General features: G+C 37.6%; 1 protein-coding gene across 1 annotated transcript; it reads left to right on the forward strand.

Annotated features, from left to right (window-relative positions):
- Nucleotides 1-540: 540 nt before the first annotated feature.
- LOC121994894 lies at nucleotides 541-23,102 on the forward strand. The gene is made up of 4 exons (XM_042548780.1): nucleotides 541-768; nucleotides 883-994; nucleotides 11,283-13,619; nucleotides 23,023-23,102. The coding sequence occupies exons 1-4, from the start codon at nucleotides 541-543 to the stop codon at nucleotides 23,100-23,102; spliced, it is 2,757 nt and encodes a 918-aa protein (XP_042404714.1).
- The last annotated feature ends 327 nt before the right edge of the window (nucleotides 23,103-23,429 follow it).

Genomic DNA, 23,429 nt, shown 5'->3' on the forward strand with positions numbered 1-23,429 from the left:
TATAGTTAAGATAAACTAATACCTAATTACACTACGACCTTCTAATGGTTTGTTCCTTTCCATCTTGGTCGTGAGCTACTGTTTATAATTTATAAGGTACTGATAACATGATCCTCTGTGTGTGACACCACACACCATGTTATCTACAATATAAATTAATTGAACAACTACATTTATCATAAATGTAGACATTTGACCAATGTGATTCTTATTTCTAGATAAATGTTTATATCAAAAGCTAGACTTTTAGTATACATCCTAACAGGTTGCAGGTGAAAAGAGTAAGAAGAAGCACAAAGAAAAGAAGAAGGAGTCATCTTCAAAGTCCGAGCAAGATAGTAATAGTGATAGTGATGAAGAGCTATTATCAAGTGAAATGACAAATTTTGTTCGAAGAATGATAAGATGATCAAGGAAGTTTAACAAGAAGGATGTTAAGAAGATCTTCAATGATGGCAAAAGAAAAGGTAAATCTCTTATAGATTTAAAGTCTAAAACTGATTTAATTTGCAATGATGTAAGAAAAAGGGACATTACAAAATGGAGTGTCCAAAATTAAAGAAGCAAGAAGAAAAGATTAAGAAGAAAAAGAAGGTCTTGAAAGCCATATGGGATGAATCATCTTCAAGTTCATTAGAAGAAGATAAAAGGAAGAGCCCAAGGCACGTGACACTCATGGCCTTAAGCCATGTGGAAGCTAGCGAAGGTGAAGATAATCATAGGGAGGATGCAGAATCTTCAAGTGAGTTATCATCTAGTGATGATGAGGTAATTTCTCCCAAGCTTGATAAGATGTATACTACCATTGTATGTTTAACTAATGCTCTAGAAAAATCAAAAGATAAGGTTAGAAAGTTATAAAATGAATTGAGATCATTTAAGAATGAAAATGCACCATGTGAAATTTGCATGCATTATGAAAATGACATTATTGAATTTGATGGCCTTAAGAATGAGAATGCATCTTTGAAATTGCAAGTTGATGATCTTAGAGGTGCTTTAGAAAAGTTTACTTCAAGTTTTAAATATTTGGACATGATTCTAGGAGCTCAAAGGGGTGTTTACAATAAAGCGGGTTTAGGATTTAAATCATAACATAAAAAAAAAAATCAAGTTTTTGTCTTTAGTTAGTAGAAATCATGCTTCAAGGATTAATATTGTGCAAGTTTGGGTACCCAAGAAATTTATTGTTGATGCTACTGGACCCAAAATTTGGGTACCAAAATATTTAGTTTATCGGATTTGAACAGGCATACATTGAGGGGGAACATCCAACAACATGGTTTATAGATAGTGGATGCTCTAGGCATATGACAGGAGATTCATCAAAATTTTCATCATTTAGACACAAAAGTAAAGGTATCATTTCTTTTAGTAATAATGATAAATTAAAAGTCATAGGAATTAGAGATATTAGAATTTCTAGAAAATTTATGATAAAAAATATTTTATTAGTAAAAGGTATGACTTTTAATCTTTTAAGTGCTAGTCAACTATGTGATTTGAATTATAGAGTTGAGTTTACCTTATCTCAGTGCTTAATCAAGCATAGTGAACAAAATACCATTATGCTCATGGACCATAGAAAAGAAAATATTTATCAAATTGAAATATTTGGTGCTACTAATGTGGTTGCTAAATGTCTCATGTCTAAAGAAGAGGAGACTTGGCTTTGGAATCAGAGACTTGCTCACACCAATATGAGGAATATCAAAAGAATCTCAAAGAAAGAGTTGGTGCAAGGATTGTCAAAGTTGAAGTTTCAAAAGGATAAAATGTGTGATGCATGTCAAATGGGTAAGCAAATCAAAGCTACCCATAAAGGTAAAAATGTTGTAAGTACTTCAAATGCATTGGAACTTATTCACATGGATTTGTTTGATAATAGTAGATATGTTTCTTTAAATGGTAGTAGGCATTGCTTTGTGATCGTAGATGATTACACTAGATATACATGGGTATTAATTTTCTTGAAACATTGTTGGTGTAGGTAGCACCAGATGATCAAACCCGTGTTTTGATAATGGAAAAGGGGTTCAAAGTTAAGCTGTCTTGTGATCTAACAAGTTGAACTAAGTGTGTAGGAAAGTCCTAAGTGATCTTAGGTGAAGGAAAGTCCTAGCTGTGGTTAGGCAATGAAGTCCTAGTCCGGGGGACTAGGCGAAATCTTAGCAGGTCGAGGACATTAGGCGAAATCCTTAGATCGCGGATTCTAGGTTGAAGTCTTGGAGGTCGAGGACACTAGGCGAAAGACTAGACATGTTGGGGATTGGACGTTTAGCGAAAAAGTTCTGAAGTCATGGATACTGAGCAAAAGTCAAGATGGTATGGAGGATCAGTTTGGCAAAAGGTAAACTCTCTTGAGAGGAGTAGGTGATGACACGTTCCCCGAAGAGGGAATAGTAGACGTCGGTCCAACCTAGAGTTTCAGCGAAACTCACAATCACGACTGGACAGTTCAAAGGTTGTCAAAACTTATCTTTACATGTTATTTGCCTTTTATTCTAATTCTATTTTGTAGAAAACTAACAATTGTGCAAGTTTAGACTTTTGCCTTGTTTCGTCGACCGAACCTCCAGATTGGTCGACTGAACCCCAGAGATCATATCAGCTTGTGGCTATGACCAAGAGCAATCTACCGAACAACGGGTTCAGTTGACTAATCAATGATAAGAAACGGGCTGATCAGCCCGGGTTGATTGGACCAGATAAGCTGAGGAGTAATGACGGATCGGTTGACCGAATGAAGACTCATCCGAAGTAGTAGAATCTAGACGGGAAGATAGACCGAATTAGGTAGGATCAATCGATCGATCAGGTGGATCGGTTGACCGATCAAAGTTGAGTCAAACCTGATCTCGAGATCAGTAGATCTGGATCAAGCTCAACTTGACTAAAAAGGAGGTCTCGACAACACTTCGAACAACAAATTCCAAGCATCTTCAGCTTCTACACACTTCTCCGAAAATATCTCTACGATGACGTAACTCTACATCGACGACGACTACGCAAAAGATTCATCTTTCCAAGTCGTTGGTATTGCCCTTTTTGTTAAGTTACTTATATTCAAAGTGTAATCATTCTTGTAACTTTCTAAATCTATAGTGGTTGCCCAACAAAAATGATCAACGATTGCGGGACTTGGAGTATGAGTCATCATAGACTCTGAACTAAATAAATCCTACTTGTGTTTGCGATCGTGTTTTTTATTTTCCATTGCATTTCATTCTGTTGTTTGCGAAAATGGGAAATATCTACGAGTATTATTCCCCCCCCCCCCCCCCTCTATCATGTCTCTATCCTATAAACATAAGGATCAAACTTTAGATACCTTGATTATTTTTTGTAAAGGGGTAGAAAATGAAAAGAATCACAAGATAAAGAAAATAAGAAGTGATCATGGAGGTGAATTTGAAAATGATAGGTTCGCAAGTTTTGCCATGAAAAAAAGTTATAAACATAAATTTTCCACCCTAGGGCTCCTCTACAAAATGGAGTTGTTGAGAGGAAAAATAGGGTTTTGCAAGAGGTTGCTAGGATCATGTTAAATGAATATTCATTTCATAGCTACCTATGGGCCAAGCAATTAATATGGCTTGTTATGTATAAAATTGAACATTAATACATAGGTTTCTAGGAAAAACATCTCATAAGATATGATTTGGTAAACCACCTACAATTAAACATCTTAGAGTGTTTGGATGTAAGGTTTACATTATAAACGCCAAAGATTAATTAGAAAATTTCTCCGCTAAGGCGGATGAGGGTATTCTTTTAGGTTACTCAATTCATAGTAAAGTATATCAAATTTACAATAAAAGATCTAAATTAGTTGAAAAATCATTAATTATTGTGTTTGAATAAAATTCTCCATCAAATCCTACTAGAACAAATAATGAAAAATTACAATTTGAGTTAGAGAAATTGACATTAAATGAAGGAAATAATATAGGGGGAGAAAACCAAGAGGGTGATAGTGACAAAATTGAAACTTTACTACTTGAACTTGAAATTACAACAAATCAAGAAACAAGACCTACTAGGATTCATGTAAATCATCTCTTAGATCAAATAGTAGGAGATATCACACAAGGAGTGAGAACTCGATCTTATTTTAGAAACGAAGGAAGTCAAGTAGCTCTAATTTCTCAAATTGAACCAAAAATCATTGATGATACCTTGCTTGATCCGGATTAGATTTTGGTAATGCATGATGAATTATCATAATTTGAGAGAAGTCAAGTTTAGAATTCAATTTTTAGACCTAAAGAAAAATCAATTATTGATACAAAATGGATCTTTAGGAACAAACTTGATGATAAGGGAGTAGTTGTAAGAAACAAAGCTATATTAGTTGCTAGATTCTTCAATCAAGTAGAAGGGTTGGATTATGATGAAAATTATGCACCACCCATAGCGAGATTAGAGTCTATTAAAATGATGTTGGCATTTGTTGCTCATAAAGGATTTAAATTATATCAAATGAATGTAAAATTAGCATTTTTAAATGGTTTTATAAAAGAAGAGGTATATGTTGAGCAACCACCAGGATTTAAAAATTTAGTATTTCCAAATCATGTATATAAGCTTAAAAAAGCCTTATATGGGCTAAAACAAGCTCCACATGCTTGGTATGAATGGTTGTCAATATTTTTAGTATCAAAAAGATTTCATAGAGGAAAGATTGATCCTACCTTGTTCTTGAAAAATAATGGTAATGATATCTTTGTGGTCGAAATCTATGTAGATGACATTATTTGTAGTTCCACAAATAAAGATTTCTTAAATGAGTTTATCAATTACATGGAGAATGAGTTTGGTTGGTGAGTTGATATTTTTTCTACGTTTACAAATTAAAAAAATAAAAGAGAGAATTTACATTCATTAATCTAAGTATGCCAAAGAATTATTTAAAAAAATTGGAATGAAAAATACCAAAGATATATCTACTCCTATGGCCATTAGCGCTAAATTAGATAGCGATCTTGAAAGATAAGAAGTTGACTCTAAGATGTATCATAGTTCTATAAGGAGTCTCTTCTATCTCACAACTAGTAGACCCAACATACTATTTGTCGTGGGTATGCGTACAAAGTATCAATCTTGTGCTAAGGAATCATATTTGAGTGTCGTTAAGCGAATTCTTCGATATCTCAAGGGAACTCAAAATGTAGGCCTTTGGTATCCTCAAACTAAAACTTTTGATCTAGTGGGATATACCGATTTTGATTATGTCGGATGCAAATTGGATTTCAAAAGTACTAATGGTGGATGTCAATTTCTAGGGTCTTCTCTAGTAAGTTGATTAAGTAAAAAATAACATTGTGTAGCTCTCTCCATAACCAAAGCAGAATATATTGCTATGGGAGAGTATGCATTACAATTATTGTGAATGACCCATACTCTAGAAGACTATAAACTCACTTAAAAAATGACCAAGTTCTTTGTGATAATACTCTAGAAGACTATAAACTCACTTTAAAAATGACCAATTTCTTTGTGATAATGTAAGTATAATAAATTTGACAAAAAAAAAATTCCATCCATTATTCAAGAACAAAACCCATAGAGGTCAAGTATCATTTTATTCATGATCATGTGACTTGAGGTTATAGCGTTCTAAATTATATTGAGTCAAAATCAAACTTAGCCGATATTTTTACTAAACATCTTCTCGAAGTTGATTTTAGTTTTCTTTGAAGATAATTGGGAATGTGTTGTATTGACTAGACCACAATCCTCCATGATCATTTCAAAGATAAAATTATCGAAGTTTCCTTAACCTTTGTTTTGCCTCTCACCAAAACAAAGGATTTCCCTTGCTTTGTTCTCTTGATATGTTTAGATGGGAGTGAGAGGTTAGGGACAATTCTCTTGGTTATAATGTTTGTTATGATGCATTACTTTAATCAAGAAGATTGAATTTCTCATGGATCATTCATTTGTCCAATTATAGGAAAAGTAAATGTACAAATCATGTGCATTTATCCCAAAGATTATAGTTGAAAATTATGTTTTGAACAATATCTCAAAATCATTTTTCCTTGGTGAAGTCTATCTCTTGATCGGAATCACCATTAATTCATTAGATACAAACTTGAAAAATATTAAAGTTTTTAAATGGTTTCCAATTATGTGTCAATCCTTGAAAATAATGGTTATTTTTTATGAAAATTATTTCTCCCTAATAGTATAAGACATAAGTAATGCATACCCAAAATTTCATGATTTTTGAAATTGTGTAGAATTAGTTATGCATTTATGAAATTCGGTCCGAATCAAATTAAAAAATGCAAACATATCAGTAATCCTAGTCAATTGGTCAATTGATTAGAAAGTCCACATTTTCACACAAAGTATCACGAAATCAATCACTGGATTGATTCAGTGAAAATCAATCGATCAGCCAATTGATTGATACGTTGTTCGAGTTACACACAGCCGTCTTGAATTGATTGGGCAATCAATTCTTTTTGTCGCAATCAATCAGACGATCGATTGGGGACTTCCCTTCGTAAAAAGTATGATCCACAGTCGTTTCATTTATTTAAATTCTGTGAAATAAAATCAATTCATTTTTCAAATGACTTCGAGCATGTCCCATGCCCTAGGTTTCGAGCGACTCTCCTAGCAATTCTCCCGACGATCCTCGCTAGCGTCCGACTGTCTTCTCCAGCAACGTGGATAGTCATTTTACTTCTCCCACTTTCGTGCTCTCTTCCTCCTGAAGAAAAAGGTGTGGGAACCCCAAGGTTGTTTTGATGTGATCAACATGTTAAGTTAGGTCCTGTGGTGTTTTAATCTTGTGTCTAAGTGTACAGGAGCTTAGGAGCACAGGGAGTAGAGCAAAAGACGTAGCTAATGAGAAGGACGGCACGGGAGAGAGCCGACGGGCTCGGTGCGTCTAAGGTACGAGGTGCTGCAGAAGAGTAAGTGGGCGGACGAGAAGGAGGCGCGCAGCGTTTTCGAAGGACGATAAGCCAGAGCGAAAGGTTGCTCGAGAAGGCTGAAATTTATTTCGGGTGAGCCTTATTTCTATTAAATGAAATCACCTAAGCGAGCAGAGTCGGATCAAAAGACCTGGACTGAGGTGAGAAGCATCGGAGCAGAGGGCCCAGACCAGTCTGGGCGCCTGGAGCGATTTCGAGCGCCCGGAGCGATTCCGGGCGCCTGGAGCGATTTCGAGCGCCCGGAGCGATTCCGGGCGCCTGGATCGATTCCAGGCACTGAGAACCTAGATTTTAACCAGATCATGATCAAACGTAATCCGTTGTGAAGAGAATAAAATTTTATCCCCTCCCAGGCGCCTGGAACCCTCCAAGCGCCCTGACCAAGGCTATAAATACAGCCTTGGTCCAGAAGCTATTTTTCATTCAAGCAATTAGCAAACCAACACTTGTGCACTTTCATCTTTAGTTTAGCTTCTATTTTTTGTATGTCATTGATGTAAGAGGCTTCTCCGCCTGAAAGAGATATAGTGCGGTTCATTCCTTGGATTAACAACCTCCCCGGTTGTAACAAATTCAAAACTATAGTGTCTCTACTATTTAGTTCTTTCTTTAATTAATGCAAGTGTTTCTATAAAAGTCCAATAAGGGTTTTATTTTTATTTGTGCAGAGCTATTCAACCCCCCTTCTAGCCAGTCCAACGTGGACCAACAAATGGTATCAGAGCCAGGACGCTTAAGGAGGACTAACTGTAATATATGCGAATTTAATTTAGGGTTATCGTGGAATAACCTTAGGAAAATTTTTAAGAATTTTTAGAAATTTTTCTGGAGCTAAACGGAGTCCATAGGACTCCGTATGAGGGATACGCCGACGGGGCTAGATAAAGGCAGGTTTAGAATACCCAAATTAAGCGGGAATTGATTAAGGCTAGACTTAGGCCTTAATTAAGCTAACCTAGGGGTGGGATTGATTTCTTTATAAAGCCCGAAGCCTCCCGGTTCACCTTCGGCTTCTCTATTCCTACCCTGCGCCTCGCGATCTCAGACGCCACGCAACCGAGACCGGCGATCGCTTCTTCCCTCGGTGTCGCCGGCGAGGAGCGGATCTTGGAGCATCGAAGGGAAGAAAGGTTAGTAGAACCGAAACCCTCCTTCTCCCCGATCGCTTTTCCTTTCTCTGACCTCGGTAAACAACAGCGACGGAGCTCGGTTTGGGGATTTCGCCGGCTGTCGGGAGGAAACCGAGGGCATCGACGTTGGATCTGGGCATCGACGACCGGTTGTGTGAGGTAACGCCCATTGTTTCCTTCCGATTTCCCTGTTTTGTTCGTCGGCAAGAACAAGTCGAGCCCTAAACTTCGATCTCGGAGGTAAGGGTTTGGTTTTGGTTGTGAATTCGAACCTTGATCTTTTCTGGTGTTGATTCGGGTGGTTTTCTTTGGGAGGCAGAGATCGGTGTCTTGTTTCTGGCCATCATAGCTTGACTAGATCAACTCCTCCACCGGATCTGTGATCGTACTCTAGCCGTGATCTTGAGGTAAGCGATTTGGTCTTCTTTTGTTTGATCGGGAATTCGAAACCCTGATCTGTTCTTCTAGAGGTGATGCGGGGGATTTTTCTGAGAAGCAGAGCTTGATGTTGTGATTCCGGGCACTACAGATCTGCTGGGGATTACTCTTCTACATCATATTTGTGACCATCTCCGGCAATTGAAGAGCAGAGGTAAGGACACCAGTAGGTTGTTGTTGTTAACAGATTGTTGCGATGTTTTCTTGCTGTTCTTCCTTCTTGATCCGGTTTGTAGGGTTGTCATATGTAGTTTTCTGATATAGGGAATTGAGGTATGGTTTAACTCATCTTCTCTTGATGCATCAGTGTATCTATTGGATTTTTTGTTTTTCAGTGGAATCCCTATATTCTTGATCCGGATCATAGGCAGAAGCAACCAGAATCGATTTGTTTAGGTGTTAGAGATTCTTGGTGTACTGTTTCACTAGGAGTTCTGGAAATTAGGGTGATCAGGCTTAGTCAACAGTGATAAAAGTTTTGTGCTAGGTAATTGGAGGCTTTGAGGTATGAATAAACCTAATCAAAGGTGATTAGGGGTTTTTAGGGCTGCATTGCTCTAGGTAGTAACAGGAGGTTGGATGATAATTGAGGACCTAATGGATATTTAATTTAGCTTAGCCAGTGGAAAGGAGTAGTAATCACTATTAGCTAAATACTTTAAGTCGGTTATTTATTTTTGGTGTACACATATATAGTTATATAAATTTGTATATGTGATACAGGACCTTGATTGACGACGAGTTGCGCGACGTGGTGGTTCTGTTGATTTCGGGATATATCGAGGCGGGTATTTCTTCCTAAATTTCTATTTAGCTCCTTGAACTTTAAAGCATGGTTATATGTTTTTGGATATTTAGGTTGCATTCCTTAAATCTTATTATTTGTTGCTTTCCTGCTTGTCTCTTTTGCTTGATCTTTGATATGATCTGGGTTGCTTCGTTACAGTCTCTATTCTTGTTATTTGTGACTCTATTGTTTATACACATGTAGAGTGTTGTAGGGAGGACTGTATTGGATATTTGTGGGCTATACCTGTCTAGGTTGTGATTGGTATGGGTTATAGGTCCTACAGGTTTACCATTCCATTTGCATAGTGGTATGTGTAGTTACGTCTGTTGTGGTTATTGGAGGCGTTTATGAGGGGGAAGGTTGTTGCATGGATGATGATTATATATATGTATATCATGCTCATCATTCATTGCATCTGATGACCGTTGTCTCCCTTGTGGTTGAGAAGGTCATCAGTTGGTTTGGTTTAGCGCGCACCTTCGGCCACTCATGGGTAGTGGTAGCTGGAGCAGTCGCCGCTTGTCCTGTTGTGCCACCCGGTCACGAGGTTTAGTGAGATCCGGCGTTGTGAGCAGCCAGGGACCCTGATGCTATGTAGTTAGATAGCTACTAGCGGACTGTCCGCCTCGACCACTCTATTGTGGGCTGGAGGGTAGTACAGTCGTCACAGACCCAAGCCTCTCGGCCATACAGGGGTCGTGGTGTCTAGAGAGGTGGCGGGGGTGACCATGGAGCATGCATGCACTTTTGCATATGATGCACGGTGCATCTGTGGGGATATTTTGCATACATGCTTACTAGATATTAGTTGCATGTGACTGTGTACTGTTGCATTTGTCTGAGCTATGTATGCTGCATATGGATGCCATGCTGCATACATGTCATTTACTTTACATATATTTGCAGACGTATATATATTGCACAGGTGTCCGGAGTATGTTATTGACTCGGTGGGTTTACGGATCATGGTATCAGGGGGTTGGTTCTTTTCGGGTATGTACATTCACGTTATATGCTTTTATTATGTCTGGTATGTTCATGCACAGTCATTATATCAGGTATAGATAGATGAGTTGTGTTATGTTAGCATATTCTTATTCTTTGCTTATGGAGACTGTATCCTTTGATTCCTATATCTTTATGTAGACCATGCTTTATCCTGTCTATACCCGCTGAGTTCCCTGTACTCACTACCCCGTTTATATGCTGATGGTTTCAGGCAGTAGGTAGATGATATGATGATGCTTGGAGTGTGCTGCTGGCCGGTTCCCCCTTTCCACGTCACATCCGGAGCCCCTTTTTTTTTGGTTTTGTTTTCTCTTTCCCTACCCTTCGATTTTGTTGGATTTAGAGTTGTGAAAACGAACTATGTTTGATTCGTGTATTGTGGACTTATGCCTGTGGTATTTTGTGGACTTTCGCATTTGTGGGTTCTTTATTCGTTTTTCCGCTGTGTTTTTGATATATATCTGTGTGGGCTAGATATTTAACTGCGTGGTTGTGTTTCTTTTGTGCATAAATATTCCAGCCGCCTGTGGCTGACGTATTTTGTTTGTACGGATGTTTCCGATTGTCACCGGTACAGGGGAGATGCTGTCGAAATTTTTCGGGAGGTATTTCCTCGAGGGGCGTGACAATTTAGTGGTATCAGAGCGGGTTTACGAGGCCTATTTCTTTTCGGGTTTTGGATTTTTGGAGGTTTTCGTTATTTCGTGTTTTAGTTTTGAGGTTACGATATCTATTTCTCGGGTCTTGGATTTTCGAGGGTTGCGAGATTTACCAGTTTTACGAGGACTCCGAAGTTACGAGGGTTTTCACTCGGGATCCATTTTTTCTTTTCTTTTTTTTCTCTTCTTCCGATGTGACTGTCCGGATGTTGGGACTAGGCAGCGGCTGGATATCTCCAAGCTATAGGATGTAAGTTAAATCACTGTGTATTATAGTGTTGTAGTCTTACCTTGTGCTTCTTATCAGGAATGAAGCACGGAGATACGACCCCTCGTCCGCGTCGTGGTCCGGGGCGACCCCGGAAGCAGCCTATCGAGTCAGTAGAGGTTGAGCCAGAGGAGCACGAGGCGGATTCTGTTGGGGATCCTGCAGGCGTGGAGGTTGACAGTAGCCGACAGACTCCTCAGACTTCTATGAGAAATCCGGGTGTTCAGACTCAGGCGGTTTCTCCGAGATTACCCCCAGTTATCCCTACTCCGGTTGCTACTCCTTGGGTGAGGGATAGAGCCCGTATCCCATTATTGGCTCGGTCGGTGAAGGATCGATTTACTCTATTTCATGGGGTTCCCGACCCGACGGTTGCTCGGTCTTGGTTGGGAAATGTGGAGGATACTTTCGAGTACATGTCGTGTACCGAAGAAGAAAAAGCCGAATTAGCTGCGTACCACCTTCGAGATCAGGCTGTTACATGGTGGAAGATGCAGAAGACACTGTTTGGAGACCAGAGCATTACATGGACTTTATTCCGAGAGGCATTCGAGAGACAGTATTTCCCAGCTCCTTATCGGATGGCACGCCGACAGGAATTCTTACATCTGAAGCAGGGTGACCGGTCTGTGATGGAGTATGATGCGGAATTTAACCGGTTGGCTGAGTACTGCCCTCATTTAGTTGCCCAGGAGAGCGATCGGTTAGATCAGTTCACTCAGGGTCTTGCAGTATATATCCGTATCAGGATGTCTGGCTTCACTCCTAGTACGTACCGGGAGGCGTTGGATAGAGCTCTGATGATTGAGATGACACAACAGCAAATTTCCCTAGAAAAAGGAAAGGATAAGCAAAGTGCTCAGGGTACGACTCCGACTCAGAAACAACAGAACCAAGGTCAGAAGAAACGGAAGAAGTGGCAGGGATCCCGGGCTACTTCGGGGGCGTCCCATCGATCATCGAAGACAAGACGATCATCTGTTGGTTCTTCTAGACCTCCGCAGAAGGATTACTCTGGGGAACTCAGATGTTTTAGATGTGGTGCTGAGGGTCACGCTAAACCTAACTGCCCATTGAGCCAAGATATATGTTACTACTGCAAGCTTCCGGGGCATGTGAGCCGCGATTGTACTCTGAAGGCTCAGTTACAGGCTGCTAAGGTTACTCCTCAAGAAAGTCATAATACTCAGACTCGACGGCCGAAGGGACCACAGAAGACGCAGAGCACTCCACATCAGCAGAGTATACCACCTTCTCGGGCCCAGGTATACCATATTCAGAGTCAGCAGTACCCAGCGGTACCTATGGCTATGCAGTATTCCTCGGCTGTCCCGTCACATCAGATGCATCCGGCACCTCAGTATTTTCCGACGCCACCTAGCTCTTGTCCGGTGATCCAGTCTCAGCAGTTAGCTACTACTCCATCAGCACAGTTTCAGACTGGCACTGAGATGCCGCCGGCAGGCACGGAGGCAGGACGGGTTTATGCTATTACTCGAGAGGAGGCACAGCGGGCCGAGGGATCGGTCTTTCGGGGTATGACTACTGTTTATACTTTTCCTGCAGCATTATTGATAGATACTGGTAGTTCTCATTCTTTCATTTCTCGGATATTTCTGAGTAAGATTGGTAGATTACCGGTACGTCGGACTCATACATTAGCGGTTTCTTTACCCTCGGGAGAGGTATTAAATATCAGTCAGGAGATTAGAGATTGTCCATTGGGTTTCGAGGGTCAGACCCTTACAGTGGACTTGCAGGTTCTGGATATGTTAGACTTTGACATCATTTTGGGCATGGACTGGTTGGCCAGATATTACGCTACCGTGGATTGCAGCGCGAGAGTGGTTACATTTAGACCTCCGGGTCTACCGTCCTGGGTTTTCATGGGTACTAAGGATGAGGGGATTTCTATCATCTCAGCTATGCAAGCTCAGAGATTATTGTCTCAAGGATGCCAGGGGTATTTGTTATCTATGATTAAGACTGATCAGGATCATACCCCACCGCTTTCTGACATTCCTATAGTTCGGGAGTACCCCGATGTATTTCCAGAGGAATTACCTGGCTTGCCCCCAAAAAGGCAAGTGGAGTTCACGGTTGAGTTGATTCCGGGGACAGTACCGGTATCAAAGGCTCCATATCGCATGGCACCTAAAGAACTGAAGGAGTTAAAAGTACAATTACAGGAGCTACTGGATAGAGGGTTTATCCGTCCTAGCGTGTCTCCGTGGGGAGCTCCAGTACTCTTTGTGAAGAAGAAGGACGGATCGATGAGATTGTGCATCGACTATCGGCAGCTGAATGCTGTGACTATTAAGAATAAATATCCGCTGCCACGTATAGAGGATCTGTTTGATCAGCTCAAGAATACTTGTGTGTATTCTAAGATTGATCTGCGCTCTGGCTATCATCAGCTCAGTGTGAGAGATTCAGATATACAGAAGACAGCCTTCCGTACTCGATATGGACACTATGAGTTCTTGGTAATGCCATTTGGGCTTACCAATGCTCCAGCAGTTTTCATGGATCTGATGAATAGGGTATTTCTGGAATTCTTGGATCAGTTCGTGATTGTGTTCATCGATGATATTTTGATATATTCTCGATCCGAAGAAGAGCATGTTCTTGGATCAGTTAATTTTCTAAAATAACATTAGGTTTAACCAAAAAGAACAATCGAAAGCACTGTACTCAAACTTATTAACTCAAACCTGTCGGTATTTATAGTAATGTACTCAAACTTGTCGGTATTTAGAGAAAGTGTAGGTCCCTTTGGAGGCCGGCAAGAGGGGAGGGGTGAATTGCCCTACAAAAATAAACACAAAACCTTCTCGGATATTCAACTAATTTAAGGAACTTGTAATTAAAAAAACAGAGACTAAATAAATAGAATCTAAAACAGACGCAGAGGGTTTACTTGGTTTGCAATCAGAGGATTGCTAATCTAAGGCAAAGATGGCGCACTATCTGATTCTCCTCTAGCGGAATAACCTCTTACAGCGTTGACAGTACAAAAGAAAATAAAGCACAGAGACAAATGAATTACAAGTGTGTTATTCTGACTGTGCAGATCAGTGCTATATTTATAGCACTAGTCGGGGCGCCCCGAATGAGTTCTGGGCGCCCATGGGGGATAAAATTTTATCCCCCAACGATCAGATCGCGTTTGACGCGATCCTGGTCAAAATCCAGGTCCAGGCGCCCCTTCCGGGCGCCCCGGAGCCCAAAGTCAACAATGTTGACTTTTTCGCCTCAGGTTCAGCTCATCTCGGTCCGGGTCTTGTTTGCTCCGGCTCCGCTAGCTTGGGTGATCTCGGCCTTCCGGAATAGGGCTCACCCGAACCCAAGTTCCGGCCTTCTCCTCGAGCAGCCTTCCTTCCCGGTTTCTCGTCCCTCGAACGCCGCACACGTTCTTCTCATCCACCGGTGTACTCTTCCGTGGTCACCTCGTCCCTCGGACACACCGAGCCCGTCCGCTCTCTCCCCGTGCCGTCCTTCTCGCTAGCCGCGTCTTCCGCTCGACTTCCTATGTTCCTAAGGTCATGCACACTTAGACACAAGGGTTAAACAAACGCATGATCTAACTTAGCTTGTTTGATCACATCAAAACACCTTGGGGTTCCAACAATCTCCCCCTTTTTGATGTGAGCAATCCAAGTTAAGTTAGGGTAAACATATGTAATAAAAATAATTTATATTCAAATAAGTCCAAATATTTTTCAATTGAAAAATTATATTACCTCCCCCTAGACTTAACATACTTCTCCCCCTTTGATCACATAAAAATTGGGGTTATAAACAAGTCTAAGGTAAATTAAAAAAACTTTAAGTGGAAAATATTTAAAAATGTCTAAGTAAAGACACTCTTCAGAATTTTTCTTTCGAGAAAAATTTAAGTAAAATATTTTTCAGATAAAAACAGTCATAAGTGTTAACAAAAAAAAAAAAAATTAAGTTGAAACTTATTTCAACATTCCCAAAAAAAATTTTCTAAAAAAAATTTCTAAGTTAAGTTAAAAAAAAAATTAAATATTTTCTAACACAAATTAAATAACTCTTTTAAAGCATTAAGTAATTTAAATTAATACTTTTTCAGTTAGTCAATTAAACTTTTTATTTCGATACTTGGCTTCCAGGTCGTAGCGAGGCACTAGGCCTTCTTGGTTATTGGAGCAACAACCACTTCTTTAGACAAAGCCTCATAATGAAATTAGTTGTTTAATTTCCTAGCTGAAAATGCTAAGTCTAATTTTAATTTTAAATTAAACATCTTTTTGGAACCCAGTAGAGGTTCCTACCTACAGGATTAATCAAGTATTTCCTAGGTACATAGATTTTTGATATATTTCTAATTTGACTTTGATGAAATCTATAATACCAATTTAAACCTCTATAATTTCTAAAAGTAGAAATATTTGAACCATTAGATTTTTTCAATCTTTCTATTTCTTCTTTTAGTTTTTCATTTTCAATTTTCAATTTTTCAAAATCCTCTATAAGACATGACTTTGCCAAAATTCTTTTTGTTTCTAAAATTTCATTTTCTAATTTAGAATTTTTATTTTCTAATTTATACATAGATTTTGTCATTGCCTTAATACCAAAATAAAGTTCATCAGGGGGTAAGAGGCATACCTCACTTACCATATCAGACTTGAAGCCTGAATCTCCCCCTGCTTCGCTACTTCCATCTGAGGTCGCTCCCCCTTCATCGATGTTGGGTTCTGATGTACTCTGTCCTTCGTAGCTTGCCATCAATGCTATCCCGACATATTCTTGAATCTCGGATTCAGATGAAAAAGTGTCGTCCCAAGTAGCTTTTAGGTTCTTGTGCTTCTTGGGAATCTTGCTTTTGTCCTTCTTTAATTCTGGGCAGTGTTCTTTTAGGTGTCCTTCCTTTTGACACTGGTAGCAACGCATCCTTCTTCTATTTCTTGGATTCTTTTTATTCTGCATTTCTTTAAATTTATTAGCTCTAAAAAACTTTTTAAAGTTTCTTACCATGTACGCTTCATGATCATCCTCTGAGTTTGACTCGGGTTCATCCCTTTTGGTTGCGTTTAGCGCAATCATCTGGCTTGATTCCTTTGTACCTGCACACCTGGTTTCATGCAATTCAAGAGTGGAGAACAGTTCTTCTAAAGTACTTACCTCCAAATCTTTCGAAATGTAGTAGGCGTCGACGATTGATGTCCAATCTGATGTTCTGGGAAACGCGTTGAGTGCATAGCGTATTGTTTCCCGATTTGTTACCATTTCTCTGAGGTTCTCAAGACCAATAATCAGTTCTTTTACCTTTGCGTGTAGACTGGCTACTTTCTCACCTTTTTCCATTCGGATGTTCATTAGCTTGTTCCGGAGGATGTCTCTTTTAGCGAGTTTCGCTTCGGACGTGCCTTCGTGGAGTTCCAGGAACTTCTCCCAGAGTTCTTTGGCAGATGAATAGCTTCCGATGCAGTTAACCTCTTGAGGCGGCAACACGCTCAGCAGGTGATATTCCGCACGGCTGTTTGCTACAGACTCATTTTGCTCCTTCTTTGTCAAGTGGCTCTCTTCTTTTTCTTCTCCATCTTGATTCGTCGGAGCTACAAAACCATATTTCATAATAAATCGAATTTCGAAATTAGTTTTTAGGAATACCTCCATACGTCGCTTCCAGTCTGCGAAGTCCCCCTCGAATTTTGGTGGGACGATGCTTGGTCTGACCATCTTGTTGCTTCGATCGACGGTTAGTCCTCCTGAAGCGCCTTGCTCTGATACCACTTGTAGGTCCCTTTGGAGGCCGGCAAGAGGGGAGGGGTGAATTGCCCTACAAAAATAAACACAAAATCTTTCTCGGATATTCAACTAATTTAAGGAACTTGTAATTAAAAAAAACATAGACTAAATAAAAAGAATCTAAAACAGACGCAGAGGGTTTACTTGGTTTACAATCAAAGGATTGCTAATCCAAGGCAAATATGACGCACTATCTGATTCTCCTCTGGACGGAGTAGCCTCTTACAGCGTTGACAGTACAAAAGAAAATAAAGCACAGAGACAAATGAATTACAAGTGTGTTGTTCTGACTGTGCAGATCAGTGCTATATTTATAGCACTGATCGGGGCACCCCGAATGGGTTCCGGGCGCCCAGGGAGGATAAAATTTTATCCCCCAACGATCAGATCGCGTTTGACGCGATCCTGGTCAAAATCCAGGTCCGGGCGCCCCGGACTGCTCCGGGCGCCCTCGAGCCCAAAGTCAACAATGTTGACTTTTTACCTCCGGTTCAGTTCATCTCGGTCCAGGTCTTGTTCGCTCCTGCTCCGCTAGCTTGGGTGATCTCGGCCTTCCGGAATAGGGCTCACCCGAACCCAAGTTCCGGCCTTCTCCTCAAGCAGCCTTCCTTCCCGGTTTCTCGTCCCTCGAACGTCGCGCACGTTGTTCTCGTCCACCGGTGTACTCTTCCGCGGTCACCTCGTCCCTCGGACGCACCGAGCCCGTCGGCTCTCTCCCCGTGTCGTCCTTCTTGCTAGCCGCGTCTTCCGCTCGACTTTCTGTGTTCCTAAGCTCCTGTACACTTAGACACAAGGGTCAAACAAATGCAGGACCTAACTTAACTTGTTTAATCACATCAAAACACCTTGGGATTCCAACAGAAAGCACTATGCTTCTCCGACAAAGTGCTACTATTTCCTCTTTTTATAATTATTGTCGGTATTATTTCCTTAATAACACTGCACTCAAACTTGTAATATTTTATGAATTGCTAGTGGATTGTCCAACGAAAGCACTCGACGAGTGCAGACCTTGGAGTAGGAGTCGACATAGGCTCCCAACCAAGTAAATTGATTCTGTGTCTCAGAAGAAAACTAAAAAGTAATAAAGTTAGTTTCAGATTTATTACCTATCAAAGTTAATTGCAGGACAGGAAAAGTCAAGGATGCCCACGAGTTTTGGACCTGTCTGACCAAGCTTCACGAGGAGCCGTTGGAGTTAGACGATCAAGTCAAAATTGAATCCGGACTCGAGTCAGATCCAACGGAAAAACCTATTGAATTAGGGATTGCACTCAAGGTTAGTAATATTTACCAAAATATCCCTACTAATAGTAGTTTAAATAATATGCATGTTAATTTGGATATTTCTGAAAATTTATGTGAAAATAGAATAGTTGACAATACTTGCAAAAATATCCCCTAAGATATTTTCTGATAAAATAAATCTAATTTATTTAGAAAATACAGAAAATCTGAAAATAATTAATAATCCTAAAAATTCAAATTTAAACTTAAACAAATCTGAAAATTCAAATGATAAAGATGACAAGGTCAAAATTGATCCAGATAAAATTAATAAATTTCTTAATAAATTATTTAATAATCTAGATAATATCAATCTAGAAAATCTTATCCAAACCCAAGATAATTTAATTAATAAAAAATTAAATTTTAATGATAAGGTTAATCTAATAAATTCCACTAATCATATCAACTTAAAAGACAAAGAAAATATAAGGATAAAATCAAACACTTTGATAAAATCAAAAATTAAATTTAACAAACTTAAAATTAAATGATAAAAATAATATATTAAACAAAGATAATCTAGAAAAATTCAAAATTAATAATTAATAACAGGCTAAAAGATAAATCTTTAAACAAATATAATTCAAATAATTTAATTAATTCAAATTTAAAAATTAATATCAAATTTAAAAATTAATAAAAACTTAAACATTAAAAATAAGCTATTAAAGAAAGATAATTCAATTAACTTAATAAAATTAAAATTAAATGAAAATTTAATCATTAAATACACTCCTTTAAATTAGGACAATTTGACTCATCTAATTAATTCAAAATTAAAAACTTACATATTAAATAAAAATATACAAAAATCTTAAAAAGAAAATCAATAATTTAGGAGAGGCTCCAAACTAGTTGGTATCTCCAAAAATAATCTACCCGACAAGGTAACCGAAACTAATCCACCCGACAGGATAATTAAAATTAAAATAAAAAAGCGATAAAGTTTAACTTGGCCTATGGTACTGGTGAAGTTTTGGATGATAGTACGTTAGGGAAGCTTAGTCTATGCATGTCTAAGAAGATATAGCTTCGACTTGGTACATTTGGTTAAGTGGAACTAACCGAAACTACCTCTTACGAATCCTTACAAGTTAGACCAAGGTTTTATATTAAGTTCAGTGGATAAGACTACTTGAAAAACCACGAAGACATGGTTACTCTAATGATGTCCAAATGACTCACCATAACCTAGAAGTTTATCCAAAAAATATATATTTGAAAATATTATTATAAAAAATTCTTTAAAAAGTATTTTAAAAATTCATTAAAAAATTATTTTAAAAATTCTATAAAAAATTATATTAAAAATTCTATAAAAAAATTCTTTAAAAAATTCTTTGAAAATCATTTTAAGAATTCTTTAAAAAACATTTTAAAAATTCTTTAAAAATCATTTTAAACAATTCATTAAAAATTATTTTAAAAATTCTTTAAAAAAATTATTTTAAAAAATCCTTTAAAAATTCTTTAAAAATTATTTAAATAAAAAATTCTTTAAAAAGTTATTTTAAAAATTTCTTTAAAAATATTTAATAAAATTATTTTAAAAAATTGTTTAAAAAATATTTTAAAAATTATTTGGAAATCAATTTAAAAGTTCTTTAAAAAATATTTTAAAAATTATTTGGAAATCAATTTAAAAATTCTTTAAAAAATATTTAAAAATTCTTTAGAAAATTATTTTCTTTAAAAAATTATTTTAAAAATTCTTTAATAAAATATTTTTAAAATTCTTTAAAAATTATTTTAAAATCATTTTAAAAAATTATTTAAAAATCTTTTAAAAATTATTTAAAAATCACTTTAAAAATATTTTTAAAAATTATTTAAAAATCATTTTAAAATTTTTTTAAAAATTCTTTTAAAAATCTTTTAAACTATTTAAAAAATATTTAAAAATTATTTTAACTTAAAAATTATAAAGAAAAATCATTTTAAAAATCTTTTCAAAAATTATTTTAAAAATCCTTTTAAAAATTATTAAAAACAATCATTTTAAAAATATTTTTAAAATTCTTTTAAAAAAGTATTTTAAAAACATTTTAAAATCCTGTTAAATTTCTTTAAAAAATTATTTTAAAAATCCTTTTTAAAATTATTTTAAAACATTTTAAAAATCCTTTTAAAATTCTTTTAAAAATTATTTTTTAAAAAAAAATCATTAAAATCCTTTTATAAATTATTTAAAAAATTATTTTAAAAAATCATTTAAAAAATCCTTTTCAAAGGAGATACTCCTTCAAAAGAGGATACCAAATCTGGATAAGTGATACAAAAATGTCTCATCAGGAGCTACAAACTCCTTCATAGTCCTATGATTCTCATCCATGGAAATGTCAAAATGTGACGAAGTACTATCAGAAGGTTCTGATGATTTCTCTTGAATTCTCAAAACTCCGAAAATTCTTTCAATCTCTAGATCTAGTTCAAATAATTTATCTTTTGAAGTCCTGATCATAAAAACAGTTCAAAGTGAGAATACAAGTAGATATTCAATAAAATCAAGTAAGATGCAACACAAAGAAAATAAAACTATGTACAATCTAAAAACAAACGCACACTACTAGTATTCCCCGACAACGATGCCAACATTTTATGTGAACCATATTGCATGTCACGTGGCACTTTAAATTTTTAATTGTTGAAAACCCAAATCAATTCTAGAGAAGAGATGTGGTGTAGGCCTCAAGTCGTATTTTTCCAAAGATGACCAATAAATATGTGCTTGATTTAGATCTTAAACTCTTTATTTTTTGTTTTTTTGGGTTTCCTAATGAAAATGGATGTTTTGGTTTTGGTTTGTCTGAAAGGGATCAGAAAGTTTTACAATCAATTTATGGCTAATTATGCTAGCACAATGACTAAAGAACAGAAATGAACTTAAACTTTTATTAAACAACTTACATTGACAAAGTGAACTCAACATGATTGCTTGTTTGAACTAAAAACCTAACTACAAATTACTCACACAATTCAAACTACAACTAATCAAAGGAAAAGGTCAAGGGTTTCTAATTTTAGCAAAGACATGGATGAAACATAGCAATTAAATCGCATAGACTCCAAATTGAAGGAAAATTGCAGATGCAAGTAATAAGATCATCAAATCTGAGTAAATGAACGGAACAACAAAAATAAAGTAAAGATAAAGAATAAGAAAACATTCCTCAACTCAGATCATGAATCAAACTCCTTCCTGCCGACAAACATAAATGCTCCTGGAGAACATCCTTCAAGCAATCGATAAAGAAAATCCAAGCTCCCAGTTAATGCAGACAACATGCGTAGCTCCTGGGTACCTCCCTTCAAGCTCACGATCGACTGACAAACTCAACACACAAAGAATAAGAGTGACTTGAAGAATTACGAGCTCTAATCGATTGATCAGATCTATTCACGAATCACAGATGAAATGAAAGATGAAATGAGTGCAGAAGCTTCAGGGAAACTCCTTCGAAAGTTTTATTAGCTGGTGGAACTCGTGGATCGGGAAAACACCCTCGATCTGTGATGCGGTAGAGGAATATGGAAGACAATATCGCGACATGGGAAACTCCTCACCGTCGCTCGATTCCCCCTCTTGGATGCCGGATGGTGGTATCTCGAAGTTCACCGTTGATGAAGAAACTAAATCTGAGATCTAAATCAGAAATGGGACTCCACCTCGTGCTCTCGAGAAGTCGCTGGCACGATGAACAGTAGTGAAGCCGCTATTCATCATGCCAAAACTTTGTTTTTAAACCCCTGTTCGAATCCAGTTCAACAGCTGCTAATCAAATGGGTTGAATCACATAGCTTCGGTTGGGTTTCAACAGTGGCTGGGTTCACACAAACTGAGTTCAAATTCTAGGCTAGCTGAACTAAAGTGAACCTTAGTGTGATAATACATTCAACTCTTTACCTACAAAACCAAATTAAAACACGCTAAGCACAAATCATGAATTAATAGTAATGAATTAGCTTAGCTCAAACTATGCCTCACTTAGCAAAAACCAACTCTCAAATTAATTTCCTAAACAAAATAAGCTTCATAACCAAACCATTCCAACAAAAATAGAACGTCACACGAACACATTATCAACGCTCCACCTTCACCTGCTGACAAGTAATGCACTCATGATCTTCATGCCCGGACACCAATACAATAACTGCAAATCTTTATAAATTTTCATACTCCCAGGGTGATTGGAGTATAAGGTAGTTTGTACCTCAGACATAATGTTTTCTCTGAGAGTGTTGACTCTTGGCATCCACATGCGACCCTTGTATTGCACAATTCCATTGATAGTCTTGTATAGAGCATGACCCTTAGCCTCTCCCCTGTGTTTCCATTTCATCAACTACTGGCCTGATGCTTGTCCCTCCCGGATTTGGTCTAGTAGATTCAAAGTAACTATTATTATGGACAAACTAGATTGCTCATTCGGTCTTAACACTTCTAGACTCATCAGTTGAAATTTTGATATTAACTATTGTTGGATTGTCATCTATGACAACGTCATAGACTTGCAACTCAATGCATCTGCCACCACGTTGGCCTTATTTGGATGGTAATTAATGTCACAGTCATAGTCCTTTACCAACTTCAGCTTTCGCCTCTACCTCATATTCAATTCCTTCTGTATGAAGAAATATTTTAAGCTTTCATGGTTAGTGAAGATCTTGTAATGTTCACCATAAAGTCAATGCCTCTAAATCTTTAAAGCAAAGACGACTGCTATTACTCCAAGTTATGCGTGGGATAGTTTTGCTCGTGCACCTTTAACTGACAAGAAGCGTAGGTGATTGCCTTCTCATCCTAGCTACATCAGCACAGCTCTTAAATCATTCTTGGATGCATCTATGTACACCACAAATCACCCCATACCACTTGGGATTACAAGCACCAGTATCATCATCAATCTTTCTTTCAGCCCCTCAAAATTCCTCTCACATCGGTCCATCCATTCATACTTCACCCCTTACTTAGTCAGCAAAGTTAAGGGAAGCATCTTCGAGACAATAAAGGATGAATGACCTTTGTACCTTCAGCAACATTTCTTCCCTCACAAGAACATGCCCTATCACAACCATCTTCTTATTCTTCTTTTAAGCCACCTTTTGCAGGAATTT

This window comes from Zingiber officinale, chromosome 6A (genome assembly GCF_018446385.1).
Source record: "Zingiber officinale cultivar Zhangliang chromosome 6A, Zo_v1.1, whole genome shotgun sequence".
NCBI lineage: Eukaryota > Viridiplantae > Streptophyta > Magnoliopsida > Zingiberales > Zingiberaceae > Zingiber > Zingiber officinale.

Bases quoted from the DNA above. Each gene is read 5' to 3' on its own strand.
- LOC121994894 (XM_042548780.1), top strand. From the start codon at position 541: ATGGAGTGTCCAAAATTAAAGAAGCAAGAAGAAAAGATTAAGAAGAAA. The intron at 995-11,282 runs GTGCTTTAGAAA...GCTTCTTATCAG, and splicing joins GCAAGTTGATGATCTTAGAG to GAATGAAGCACGGAGATACG. The intron at 13,620-23,022 runs GTGTGTATTCTA...AAATCTTTAAAG, and splicing joins TGATCAGCTCAAGAATACTT to CAAAGACGACTGCTATTACT.